The sequence below is a fragment of the Pteropus medius genome, unplaced genomic scaffold (assembly GCF_902729225.1).
Source record: "Pteropus medius unplaced genomic scaffold, Ma_sr-lr_union100, whole genome shotgun sequence".
Taxonomy (NCBI): domain Eukaryota; kingdom Metazoa; phylum Chordata; class Mammalia; order Chiroptera; family Pteropodidae; genus Pteropus; species Pteropus medius.
In genome coordinates, this window is record NW_024349519.1 from 9,574,616 (window position 1) to 9,589,618 (window position 15,003).

Here is a 15,003-nt window from a genome sequence, read left to right on the forward strand (position 1 = left end):
AGAGAAGAAGAAAAAATTATTCCTAGGGCTGAGTAATAGTCTGACGCTTACCGATCCATCTTCGCATAATGGGAATATGCTTTAAAACATTTTTTACCTTATCTCGTGATACAGCTGAAGGTAATTCTCTTGCTAGCCTGTTTCGCCTTTGTTCCTATAAAACACAACCAAGTAAAACAAAAATGATTATCAGAGCATTGCGGTATAAGCCTACTGAAAAATGTTCAGATTAATTGAAAAGTGAGGAATAACTTACAGTATATATCTTTTCACTGTTGAGACTCATGCCATAATTACATTTTAAAAACAAACAAGAAATCATTTAACCCAATGCTTCTCAATCTTTTTTTCTGCCCCAGCATACCTGAGGGATACAATATAAGGTCAGTAACAGTGGCTCCCCTATACTAGGGATCCTCAAATGTGGGGCAATGGACTGATATCTCTGCCCTTCTCATTAAGTTAAAAACCACTGATTTAAACTGTCCCCATATAAATGTATGTTTAAGTCTTCAGCATACTATGTAGAATTTGAAGTGCACAGAAAACTAAAAACCTTTAAAAATTACTCCAGCCTGCACATCTTTGTTTTAAATTCACACAACCCACAAATAAAACCATAGCTTTTAGAAATATCTGTGGTGGAGGTTATTCTATAACAATGTTCCATGTTCTTTATTCTAAACTACCTCCAGGGAATAAATGTAATGTTGAAAACCAACAGTCCTTTCTGTAACCTGGCTAATTTAACAGACGGAGCAACTGTCCACTCTTCTATTTTGCTAATATTATCAAAGTAATTCCGGTCCAAGGCTAAAGAAACTCTTTTAAATTCAAATCAATGAGGTACTGAACACCTACTATATGTCAAGCACCACAACAAGTGAATGACTATGAAAATACAAGAGAATGTAGGTGGTTAATAACAGCTCTCTCAAAGGCAGCATCAAATGCAGTAAAAAAGGCATTTAGATTAAATATTAAAACTGTTCCTAAGCAGAATGCATTTCATGAGCACTCTCAAACTTGCAAAAAGCTTTAAGTTAACAAAGCTTCACAATGATGTTTTATGGTTAATAAAATTTTCTTACCAAAATTTGACTCATTTTCATTTGTTCATGGGCGGTAACCCAGAGATAAAAAAAATATAGCAGATGATAAAAACATAGATTTTAACTAGAGAATAAAAAGTTAACATGTTAAAATGTACATTTTGAAGAGGGACACAAAATAAAAGGGGAATGAATTCAAAGACCAGAAATTCTCACCCTCATCTGTTACCAACCAGTTAGGACCTTAGCTGGCCCTGGAGCCTGGCAGTCCTGGCTTCCTTGCTTTATTAACTGGTATTAACCTGTTAGGCACAGGTCACCAACTCTTTCCAAGCCTCGGTTTCCCAGTCTGTTAACACTGTCTACCCTCATGGGGTTGTTGTATTAAATAAATATGTCTGGTTTTAATGACGATGCCAAAAACATAGTCATTAAAACCAGACGTACTCATTTCTAGAAAAATATTGATCTGAAATATAAATGACCTTGTAAGTAATTAAAATAACAGTTCCAGGCACAAATTTTCCAAGAAGTTGGTTTCAGTGTCACAAGAACTAAATCCTAATCTGAAGACTGTCTACATGCTAATTTTTAACACACCTATAATCCAGTTTACTTTTTGAGTGTTTTACTCATGTGCATTTTAGAATTTTTTCGGACAATAGGAGTCACCTCAGCTATATAGCTAACAAATAATTCCCTGTACCTGTTAAAGGTGCTTGTTTCCTCCAACAGTGCCCAGCAAAACAAGCACTAAAGTAAGAGCTGTAATCGTCTGTGGGCCTCAGGTTCTTCATCTGTTAGTTTAACCAAAGGGCTGAAGTCAATAACCCAGGGTCCCTTCCAGCTCCCAAATTCCATGTTTACAATATTCTTTCCATCCATACGCATTAAGAGAAAATCTGATACAGGGCTCTGAGGTCTTACCAAATTAAAAAGCAGGAGACAAATTTACTGTTCTTGAATAAAAGTGGCAAAGAAAAAAATAGTGTCGAGATAAATTGCTCTATCCATCAGCTTTGGCTCGCTCTGTGATCTTAGGCAACTTGCAACATTAACCTCAAGTAGAAAAATCCTTCAAATGCAGCCACCCCAGTAGCAGTGGAAGGATTACTCTGCCTTTCCAAATTTACTATAATTTAGGTCATTCTTGGAATGCTTCCTTCACAACTTTCAAAGCCAAAGGAAAACAATTTTAACATTTTGCTTTACACACTTCAACCTGAATAAACTGTAATAGTTACTGAAATAGAGCCAGTCCTTCAACACTAAATCAGTGAATCTCAGATTCTCTTAGTTTCATAAACAGAAAATGAGAATAATGCCTCCAGATGGTTTTGAGAATTTAAGAAAACAATATAATGCCCTTGGCATACTTACTAGAATATAATAGACAATACAGTACATATGTTATATAGTTACCCCATGCTCAATATATTTGATATGACTGAGTTAACAGATTTTTTTCTCAAAAAAGATAATTTGAATTGTATTTACCTCTATATTATTGTTCATTAGCCCACAAGCATCAGCAAAGTCTGGATGTTTTGTGTTGATATAAGCCAATTCAATTGCCACTAAGTTATGGACCTGGAAAAAAAATAAAATTAGGCTATATACAAAAATATGTCAACCTAACATTACAACTTATTATATAGATAATTCTAAAATAAGACAACATAGGAAACTGATGCCTAAAAATATTTGATAATTATACCCTAACTGATAAACTTTATGCCAAATAATAATTTGCTCTATCTTCTGAATTACTTCTGATTCAGCATCTAAGAATGCACTTCTAGGGTGGGGGAAGGTGACATTAAGGTAGCTAAAAATATTGTTAGATTTGTATAAGGTATGTAACTTTTTTCCCTGAAGTTCCAAGGCTTTATGCAACTTTGGTATTAAAACCTCAGATCATCCACTATTCCATGTCAAAGTTTTAGGTCAGTTTCAACAATAACATTTCATAATCAGATATAAAGATGTTAACTTTATTTAGGTAAAGGATATATCACTGAAAGACCAAAGTAATGACTGATTAACCTTAATTATGAAGCACCTAATTTAAATATTACATGTGGTTCAAAATCCTAATGGGACAGTAATCGAAAAGGAAAGTTGAAATTAATTTCTCCAAGAGATTAAAATAATTTTGTTTGCACTGTCCTGACAAACTCAGGTATCACAATAGCATTAAAAGGTCTAGAACCAGGTGTAAAGGATCTATTCAAATGAAATTCCAGTGCTTCTGTGATATCAGTGGGTGGAATCTGAGATCAGACTATGTTCTTACTCATCTCAGTCTGGAGGTTATGCTTGCTATGGAAACCGAGGCATTGGAATTTCATTTGAATAGACCCTGGGGCTAAAGATAAAACTAATTTTCTATTAGATTGGTGGTGGTACATAACAGAGCAAAGCTATTCACACTCCTCAACAATAATTCCATTCTCATGAAAACCTGTGGCTACAGGCAAACTGATTAAATATGAAGAAAAATTATTGAAGTACCCTTTAAAATAAGACAAACTCATTTTTCTTCCCAAAACACTAGGAAACATTATGCCTAATCTCTAAAGTAATCATAATGCTGTACAAAAAATTTCTATTAATAGTGATTACAATGATGATTTATGAAATAACAGCTCACCATTTCATTTGTAACTGGCAACCTTTTACGAAGAAGACAAGTCACCACTTCAACTATGGCATCATGGAGTTTAGGAAACCGCAACAACTCCTATATATGATAAAAGGAAAACAAAACAACTTGGTTTAAAGGAAAAATAAATAATCACAGAAATACTAAATTAGATTTGAAAGCTACATTTAAGTACACTTTTAAAATCACTTTTAGATTATGGAACTGCAGATTTCAACTTTTAGCTCATCTTAAAAGTTAAGAAACCTAACATGAGACTGCCACCTCATGTCTTTTACTACTTACTCTGAAACCTGTTACACTTTTCAGTTACCTGTGTACTGTAATTGCTACAGTGCTGAATGATCCTTTGCATTTCCTCATGAACCAGTTCCACACAACGGAGGCTAGGCTCTTCCAGACGTTTGATCTGCCGCTTGACCAGTAACTCAAATGAAACTTCAGGCACAAACAAAGCTGGACGAGGACCCTAAAAAATTTTGAGAACTTATAGCTACATATAATTTTAGTTCTTCCCAAAGGTTAAAATAAATCACATTTTGGTATTTTTCATGAAAAGTGCTTCCTAATTTTCAATACGAGAGAGAAATCACAAACTGTACAAAATAGGTTAAAAAAAGAGGTTTAGCCTCATTTCAAAAAATTCTGAATTAAGCATACTCACAGTAGCATTTCTAATGGCAGTCAAAATGTCAATAGTGTTAAGGCCACCTAGTGGGTCAACCGATTCTAAGGTTCGCCCAAAAGTCTCATGGAAAATATAACAGATTCTAGCACCACCGCATCTGAAAGGCAATGAAGTATATGGTTTCTAATATTACTAAAAGGAAAGAAGCTACAAGTTATAAGTCTTTCTATACGCTTTAAGCTTCTTTCGTCTTCTGAGAAAGTCTCAGAATAACTATTACATTTAGACCATTCCCATATGTCCTCAACTCCATTATGAACCAGTTTCTATATTTTTTTAAATGGAGAAAGCACTCATTCCATGAAAGGCATTTTCTCTCTTACACACACACGCTCACAATTCTGTCAGGAAACAACAGTTCTAAAAACTACTAAACATTTTTTCTCTGCCTTAGTTTTCTTCAACTATACTATGAGCTCCCTAAGGACAAGAAACAGCATTTATTTGTTTATTCACAATCTAGAGTAGAGAGATTGGCAAACTTTTTCTATAAAGGGGCAGATACTAAGTATTTTAGGCTTTTCAGGCCACAAAAATCTGTCACAACTACTCAACTCTGCCACTGAGCACAAAAGCAGCTACAGACAATATGTAAACAGACATAGCTGTGTTCCAATAAAACTTATGTATCCTAAAATTTTAATTTTCTTTGTTGAAAATTTTTTTCAACCATTTAAAAATGCAAAAATTAAAAATCATTCTTAACCAATGGGCTATAGTTTATGAACTCCTGCTTTAAACAAATTAAATCTCTGGGCACCCTGTGTTTCTCATTTTAATGACTAGAAACCTTGGTGTTATCCTTTATTTTTTGATTCAAGTCCAGTGAATTTTACAAATGCCTTTAGATCTCCCCAAATCAGCCCTTTCTATTTTCACAACATCACTATTCACTACTTTGTTACTGTAGTCTAGGCAAAAGGTGCTAGCCTAATATTATGCTAAAGGAAATAAGCCAGACACAAAAGGACAAATATTGTATGATTCCCTTTATATGAAATATCTAGAATAGGCATATTCATAGAGGAAGTAAATGAGAGGTTACCAAGAGCTGGGGGAGGGAGGAACAAGGAGGTATTACTTAAATGGATACAGAGTTTCTGTTGGGGTGATGAAAAATTTTGGAAATAGATACTATTTGATAGTTATATAATATTGTGAATGCAATTAATGCCACTGAATTACACACTTAAAAATGATTAAAATTACCAGTAATTGGTCTCTGCCTCCACCCTTTCCCTCTCCAGAATTATCCTTCTAAAACAGATACTACTCTGACAAAATGTTTTATTTTTTATAGTAGGAAGTTCTCTAAATTTGGAAAATACTCAACTTTCCACAATATTGTTCTTTGACAACTTTCCTGCCTTACTTACTGTTAGGTCCCATCCCTATACATGCCAAATATTCTCCAAATACATCTGAGAATATTCTTTGCTCTTCCAAAAGCTAAAACACCATTCTACCCAGAGCCCAATCCAAATGCATTCTTAACTAAGGAGCTCTCCTAATCCCTGAAAGAAATGTAAATGGCTTTGGTTGGTAAACACACAGCAGAATATACAGATGTCAAATTATAATGTATACCTGAAAATTACATAATTGTATTAACCAATGTTACCCCAATAAACTTAATTTAAATAAATAAATAATAAAAGGGAATATTTGGAAGAAAAAAAATGTAAATGGTCCCTCTTCAGTGTTCTAAAGGCTTAATTAAGTAATTGCACAAATATCTTATTAACTACTTATCAGGCTCCATATATGTTCAATGTACTTTTCTGGCTGTATATTATATTTAACAAGTATGGAAATAAAAATACTTGATTATACTCCTTTTTGCCACCCAATCTTGCCTCATATTACCTTGACCTGCCTTACCCACTAAACTCTTTAAAGGTTCATTTTAGTAACCTTTATTTCTCTCATTATACCATACATATAATAACCATTTAATAATTAGTTTATTAAATACTCTATCTCTTTATGGAGTTAAATCACATAAAAGGCCACCTAGGTCACACAAAAGTACATAGAACTACACACACAACATAAGTGCATATATAATTGGTGAAATCTGAATAAGCTCTGTGGGTTGTACCAATGTCCACTTTCTCATTTTGTCATTGTACTACAGTTATGCAGGATGGCAACACTGGGGGAGACAAGGTGAAGGGTGAACAGGACTTCCCTGTACATTCATTTGCAACTTCCTGAAAGTCTATAATTATTTCAAAATGAAAAGATTTTTAAAGTGAGACTTTAGAGAAATACACATTCTTATATATTGCTAACAGTAAAACAATACAATCTATTAATCGTGTGGCAATAATAAGAGAATTTGAGGATGCTATATCCTGTGATCTAGTAATCCGTTTCTAGGAATTTGTCCTAGGAATTTACTTGAATACATGCTCCAAAGACAGTTCATCACAACATTGTTTTTATTTGTGTATAACTGAAAACCAACTATCAATAGTATGGTTCAACAAATGATAGTATATCTAAAAAAATAAAATACCACATAAATTTTAAGATTAATAATACAAATGTATAATTAATATTAGTTATTTGTGACATGTCGATTTAAAGAAATGATTCCAAAATAGCATTTACAGCATCTGATTTTTAAAGATTGTAATACAGGTGCATTTATGTTTTATAGATGCAGAGAAAAACAGGTTAATGCTAATGTCAGCAGGGATTATTTCTGGATGATGGAATTAAGAGTAATTTTGTCCTTATGCTTTATTCTTTTTTCTTATCTATATTACCTTATTTTTTGTAAACAATTACACTGTGTGTATTAAAGAGATAAGCATTTTAAAAGTTAAATTATTAAACATTTTTAAATGCTTATTAAAGTCTTGTAATAAAACTGAAATTTTTACTATATATAGTTTAAAAGCATTTTAACACATATCAGATATCATTCTATCACTTCTACAAAATGACATTCCTATTTTACAGGTCATAAATCACAATCAGATAATCTTGAGGTATCTTTTCTTACTATAACAAAAGATAAAAGTAACCTATCAATCCAAGCAGCCAAATAAATAAGAGAAATTTCTTACTTACAGCTCTGAAGTTTCAATGTATTTTGCAGTTCCTTCAATAGTGTTACAGTATTCTGTAGCAAATTTGGTAATAAGCTGAAGTAAAGTAGCACTTTTATCATCCACAGGTTCACCATAGCTATTTAGAAGAGACTGATATTGAGCAGCTAGAACATTTATTCTTGTTTTCAGCTCTGGTAAGCAGTCTCTGATGTGATGCATCAGTAATCTAACAAAAGTTAGAAAGGAAGAGTTTTAAAGTAAAAATATGTATTCTGAAGTGTATTCTGAATACCTTAACAGGTCAATTTTTTTTAAATAAAAGTAACTGGGAAAACCTGTCAAATAATTTGTCTTGGCAGGAAATGATACAATTTTAGACTAAAACTAAATACTTAAGTCTAAAAAAAATGACAGGAAGGAAGCTGTCTTGGTCAATGCTTTTAATATTTGCTTTCAACCCATCGAATTGTAGCAAATGCTAGAAAACCAAATTGAAAAAAAATTATTTTAAATTATTTCAGTTGCCTCAAAAAAGTAAGCTACTTGATCCAATTTTACCTACACAATTTTGGTTCCTGACTTATCTTTTACAAAAGGTACTCAGCATAGTGAAAATCTTAATAATATCCAAATCTCCAGGCTTTTTATTTATTTAAGGAATCAGACAAAAGTAAGAGAAAACAGCTTTCACTTCAGTCATTTATAAATTACCTATAAAGGTCTTCCAATCAGTCTCTCTACTACCTGTGGGTATTCAGAATTTGAGGTATACAGCTTATTTTTATGAACAGGAATACAAGACATGCTAAATTAAGAATAGATTATACAGAAATCATAAATTTTAATTCAGTTCCTAAAAAACCAAAATGGAAATTCAGTAATCTATCTAGTTCTATCATCAAAGGTAAATTGACTATCAAAAATTTTATAAGACATTTTAAAATTCACTTTAGCATCCCAAATGACACGATGGTTTAATGCCAATCATGCCAATAAAAAGTCATCTACATTACAAGAAGCTACTATATAAGAAACAAAAAGTTGTATGTACATGCAAGAACATTATGAAAATATAAGCAACTGAAAATGAAAGTTCTCAGACACCTATTTGCAAACCAAAAACATCTCATTTTCCAAGAGGTAAAAAATGTTACCTGTTTAGAGTCCTAGCAAGGTACTTTGTTCCATTTCTATTAGCCAGAGATGGGTATTTCTTTTGAAGGAAAGCATATTCATCACGGATTGAATCAGTTACGCTCTTCTTATTGTTAATATCTAGCTGGCTCCTAAAGTTGAAAAATAACAAATCTGTTCAGCTGAAGTCAACTGTGGATCTCTATGTACCTTTGATGATGATGGTGATAATGATGACAGTAGTCTAAAACTGATGATGATGATGATAGCAGCACCAAGCACTGCTCATAATGCGTGGCATGGACTGTTTTATTTAATTCTCGCAATAATTCTACATGATAGGTATTATCCCATTTTACAGCAAAGGAACTGAAGCTCAGGGAGATTAACCAATTTACCAAAGATCGCACATTAAGTAGTTCAGCCAAGATTCAAACTATGTGACTTATAAGTAAAACCTAAATAGTTTAGACCTCATCATTATCATTAACTACAGTCAAAAGCAGTACTCTTTAACATGGATAGACTGGTGAAAAAAATTTAAGTATGCCTTAATAAACTCTGTATTTTATGCAAGGACATGCAAATAATTTCCACCAAAAAAAAAAAAAATTAAGTTAACTTGAAGAGCAGTCATCTACAAATACAACTAACAATTTTATACCACCTGCTTGCCTGAAAAGAGCAATAGAATGTAGAAAGTTGGAGTACGGGTGAGGTAGGAGGACATATGAATAAAAGCAGACAACTGTAATGAATCTCAGATAGCACTTAGTAAAAACATTTTCATTTTTAAAAGATCTAAGACCCAAAGATGTTAGGTGTCATTTAAACCCACGCTGTATCTAGTTTGTAGACAAAATAGGACTAGAGGCCAGATCTCATGATAATTTTAGTGCTTCTTGACTTTATAAATGCTTTAAACTAAAAGAATCTTCATCTGAATCCAGCTCTGCTTTCACCACCCATGTGACTTTGGTAAATGTGTAACTTGAGTTTTCTGATTATAAAATTGACATCTATACCTACCTCACAGGGCTGTTGTAAGATTTCAAAGAGATACCATTTGCCAAATGCTCACAGTAGAGTGTCTAAAACACAATTAGACACTCAATAGTAATTAGTTTCCTGTCCGAAAATTTTAATATCAGCTATTTATAATTAGGATACTTTTAACAAAATTTCTCCAAGTCACATCCTGACAATTACATAGAATCAGTAATTCTAGAGATTAAACCAATCTATTAAGAATCGTACCACTTTAACATACTCTTTCTTGACTGGATGCAAATAACAGTTTTCTCCCTTATCCAGGGTCCTCTTCCTACATAAAATAGGCAGCAATTTTTCAAGCCTAGCAATAAATTTCCTTCCACTTCATGGCACTGCTTACTTTGTAAACATTTTCCATTAAAAATGTCTACCAGAGGCTTTCACAAATCTTTCTCCCTTTAGAGCAGTGAACTCTTTGGCAATACCTAGATTATAATAAAAAGGGGACAAAATAGGGAAACTATCACGGTCAGACTGATTTTAAAATTCGGATTTGCTTTGAAATGAGAATGCTGCAATTCTCATCCCATTCCTGATTGCTAACCTGTTAACTACTCCAATTATTCCAAGTTTCACTGGTATAACCCTTCCCATTAATACATCCATGGCATCAGTTCCTGCATCCATGAGATCAAGTTTAGTGATTACAGCTAGGGTTCTGCGACCTGGTAAATGCAAAAAAGAAAAGAAAATAAAGTAAAGCTATTAAGTATTAGTAAAGGAAAATCCTCATGTATAATCCTAACATTACCTCTTGTCATCATTTTGGTAATGCTTTTCTAACCTTTGTTTACAAATACTTTAAAAAACTAATTTTAATCATCATGTACATTTAAAATTTTTCACATACAATTTTTTATTAGCTCTCAGGGATAACTTTTTTATAAGCATTTTTAAATTTAAATTTAAAAATTTAAAAATGTTCCTGGTACACAGTTCTGAGTTTTGACAAATGTAAAGAGTTATGTTACTACCACCTCGACTTAAAACAGTTCCAATACCTCCCCAAATTTTCTTGTACCACCCAATCAAACTCATTTTCCATCCTAACTTTGCTTTTTCCAGAATGTTATATAAATGGAATTATATATATAACATTTTCAATCTGGGTTCTTTCTCATGGCATAATGCATTTGAGAGTCATTTTTATTGCTGCATATGTCAATTGTTCATTCCTTTTTATTGCTGAATAGTGTTCCATAATATGGATATATTTTGGTTTGGCTATTCATTCCTCATTTGAAAAATATCTGGGTTGCTTTCAGTTTTAGAAGACTACGGATAAAGCTACTATATACATTTGCATACATGTTTTCATATGAATATAGGTTTTCATTTAACATGGGTAGAAACCTAGGAGTAGAAGACCTGATTTAACTTTTTAAGTGACAAACTCCAAAAGTAGCTAAAACATTCCTACTAGCAATATATGAAAGTTCCAGCTGCTCTGCATCTTGTCCAATTTTACATCTGGCATTAATTATAAGTATTTTTCTATAGTGCACCAAATCTACAAAATCACCCTTTTTTAGTGATTTCATATTCTATTATCTTAATTTACTTAATCATTCCTACGGTGGGCCATGTATTAGGTGATTCTAATGTTTTGATACTATAATACTGGATTGGATTATTTCCTTACAGTATATCACTATATTAAGATTACTAGATAAAAAGTATGATCATATTTATGGCTCAAATATCTCTTTAAAAAAGAATTAATGCATATAAAATAGAATTAATGCTTAAGTTTAAATAAAAATAAAATTTAAATAAACCTTTTGATAGTTTATCTTTTAAGCTAACTAAAAATGAACATTAGTTACTCATACAGTACAGGTTTCTTAAAAACTTGAAATAATAAAAAAATTTAATGACTCTGTTTATGGGAATTTCAATTTATCAGTCTTTTTAGCACTAACATTTCCTACCAAATTTTTATTTGAAATTCTCAAAGCAGGAAAAAAGAAACATGACAGAGCCCAGAGACCCTCCAAATATTCGGATGAAAATAACTGGCTCCTGTATGGAGCAAAGTATACATTTATTAGCAATAATAATAACTACTCTCTTACAAGCTAGCATTTTATATATTATAAAGAGATGCACACTACAGCATTAGTCAAGTATCATACACTGACCCACAGTATAAATTCTTGGGGCTATCAATGTTACATAAAAGGATTTTACCTTTATTTCTAAGAATTGCCTCTGCCTTAAGCATGTCTAAATGTTTTCTACCTCTGCAAAATGTAGATACCATAATTATCTACTAAAACATAATGATCTACAATTATCTACTATGTGAGTTAATTATTCTTGCAAGTCAGCTATTCAAAAATCTAAATCATTTTATTTATACAAAACAAAAAACTCATTTTGCAAAGCCACATTATTATTTTTAAATCATTAGGCAACCGTTACAAATATGGACATTATGGTGAAATATTTTTGCCTAGCCTATATAGCAACTTATCTATTAAAATTTTATTTTCTATCAGAACTTCTATTTGAAACTATAAGCGAAATAAGAAAGCATTATTTTTTAAATCTGTATTAGCAGCTAGAACTATTTCTTTTAAAAATAACAATTCCTTTCTTGAAGGTAGATTTACCATTATTAACCAAGCAGCTCATTAAATATTAACACCTGTCCTTACCATCTGGATCTACCTCTCTCGAAATTTTAAGTGCCTCTGATGTTGCCATATCTGTGTTAGCAGCAGTGACGGCAAGGATAATGGAATTTGGATTGCTGATGAACCGCAGAATGAGCTCTCTAATTTGAAGCTCAATATCCTTAGGTTGATCGCCTACAGGCACCTGAACCAAACAGAGATGAGCATGGAACAATAAAAATCAACTCAGCTTCCCCCTACCCCCATTTAATACACAGATTATAAGTATTACTCCATTTACAGATAGTTAAAATGTAGAAATTATACAATACAGTAGTATATATAAATCTGGTAATATACGAAAGTCTCAAAGTATAACTCTTGCAAACACCAAGTTTACCATGTTAAGGATTGGTCAATGTTAAGCATCTAGGGACAAATTCATTCTTTCATTCAATTAGCAAGTATTTACTGGCAGCCTACTGTATTCCAGACACTGTTCTACATGCTGGATTAAATTCACAGTTGTGAATTTAAAAAAACACAATTCCTGCCTTCATAGAGCTTATATTTTAGTGATGAAAAGCAGATAATAAACAAGTAAACATAGTATCTAGGTAGTGGTAGGGCTATGGAAAAATAAAGCAGAACAGGATACTACTGAATGATTAGAGAAGGTTATACTTTTAAATTATTATTTGAAATTGCATTGTGCTTTTAAATAATCAGGGAAAACCTCACCCAGATAATGACATTTGAGAGAATGACTAGAAACTGAAGGAGATAAGGGACAGATACATGTAGATATCTGGGGCAGAACATTACAGTAGAATGAATGATAAGGACAGAAGACTTGGAGCAGGAGAAGTTAGGAGAAGAGTAACAGGAATAGATGAAATAGATAACTTAGATCTCTTTAAGAATTTAAGCTTTGACTCTGAGTGGAATGGGAAGCCACTGGACAGATTTTGAGCCAAGGAATGACACAATGTAATTTTCACCTCAGTAGCATCACCCAGGCTGCTTAGTTAAGAATAGATTATGAGGAAGACTTGTTAGGAGACTCACAGTAATCCAACTGAGGTGACAGTGGCTAGATCAGGATGGTAGATATGAATGTGTGTAGATATGAATGCATGAGACATAACAGAGTTCTAGATATTTTAAAGGTAGGGAGAGCCAAGAGGATTTGCTAACAGAAGAAGTAGGGTGTGGGATAAGTATCAAGGATGACTATGAACTTTTTGGCTAAAAAACAAGTAGAACAGAGCTTTTTTTGATAGTTAAAATTATTGAGATAGGGATGACTATAGAAGGATCAAGTCAGCTCGAGGGATAGATAGGTCAGTAATGTGGTATTTCATATGTTAAGTTTGAAATATCTATTAGACTTTAAAGTGTGTATGTCAAGTAGATAGTTGGCTATCTACATTCTAGAAATGGATATACAAGTCTGGACATATTTGAATACTGTCAGCATACAGTCACTCATGTATTTAAAGCCTTAAGATTGGATGAAATCATCAAGGAGCTAACTGTACCTCCCTGACAAGAGGTCCAAAAACCAAGCTTTGGGACACTCACTGTTTAGACACTGGGAAGATAAGAAAAAGCAACAGAGACTTTAAGGAGTGGCCGGCCAGTGAGACAGGAGATAAACCTATAGAGTATGGCATCCTCGAAGCCAAGTAAAGAAAGTGCTTCAAAGAGAAGGGAAGGCTCAACTACTTCAAATGCTGCTAATAGATCAAGTTGATTGCAAAAAAAAAAAGGGAAAAAAGCTGATTATTCTCAAATGAGATTAAGGAAAAACTACATTTGTTCAAGTGAAAATAAACATGACCAAATCCACAATGAGTAACAACTCTTCTTTACCTTGGTCATTCCTGGCAAATCCACAAGTGTCAGATTGACAACGTTGGGTGAAAAAATCTTAAGATGAATTGGTTCAGGGCTTACTCCCTACAAATAAGTTTTAAAAATATTAAAATCACATTAAAATTTCAGCAAAATACAAAAAGCTAAAGTAAACTTCATATCAAGTAGACAGACATTAGGTGCTTTTAAATATAAATTAAATCATGATCCCTAAAATATTTTATCAATCAAAACTTGATAAAACACAAAACTTGAGAATGTAAGGCAGCCAGGCATATAGCAGGTTAATCCTATCAAACCCTATACCATTAATATACACCATTTATTTCTCCTGTATTATTTCGCATTCTTTTCTCTTGGTTCTAAGCAGTATTTCTTAAATTGTTTAATAGACTTAGTGCTGAACAAAAGAATAATGTATCACTATCCAAACTTATGAGATTTTTGAGTTCAGAGAGTGAGGTAAAGTAGCAAGTTATCTGAATCAATTTGGTTCCTAATCGTTGATTATCAAGTGGCAAGAGTGCATATTAAGAGATTACTCAGAAAATTTATCTGGATCTCCAGATCCCTGAATTCAAACAAAAAGAATTTGGATAGTGAAAGATACCCATATTTTCTCTCTCTTCGGCTCATTCCTCTTCACCACTGGCCCTCTACAAATTTTAGTTGAGTCAGCTATATGTAAAAGACACTTACAAAATGTTCATAACTTGTCTTTTTACATGTCCTTCTTTATCCTTTAAAATGTCCTCTCCTCTATTTATCCACCTTATATCTTCCTTCATTATTCCACTGAAAATTCTAATTTACCAGAGAGTTTTTGGGAACATCCTTTACTCTGAGTTCTCTA

General features: G+C 32.7%; 1 protein-coding gene across 9 annotated transcripts in view; it reads right to left on the reverse strand.

Moving 5' to 3' along the window:
* The window catches only part of DNM1L (dynamin 1 like), a 40,769-nt gene that overhangs the window by 4,391 nt on the left and 21,375 nt on the right, over positions 1-15,003 (reverse strand). For all 9 annotated transcript variants that reach the window (XM_039882334.1, XM_039882337.1, XM_039882338.1 and 6 more), the window contains 10 exons: positions 14,148-14,234; positions 12,315-12,477; positions 10,199-10,319; positions 8,622-8,753; positions 7,487-7,693; positions 4,382-4,502; positions 4,031-4,186; positions 3,706-3,795; positions 2,550-2,642; positions 98-154 (listed from right to left, as the gene is read on the reverse strand). In XM_039882334.1, the coding sequence (XP_039738268.1) occupies positions 98-154; positions 2,550-2,642; positions 3,706-3,795; positions 4,031-4,186; positions 4,382-4,502; positions 7,487-7,693; positions 8,622-8,753; positions 10,199-10,319; positions 12,315-12,477; positions 14,148-14,234 (1,227 nt within the window). The remainder of the gene's footprint in view (positions 1-97; positions 155-2,549; positions 2,643-3,705; positions 3,796-4,030; positions 4,187-4,381; positions 4,503-7,486; positions 7,694-8,621; positions 8,754-10,198; positions 10,320-12,314; positions 12,478-14,147; positions 14,235-15,003) is intronic.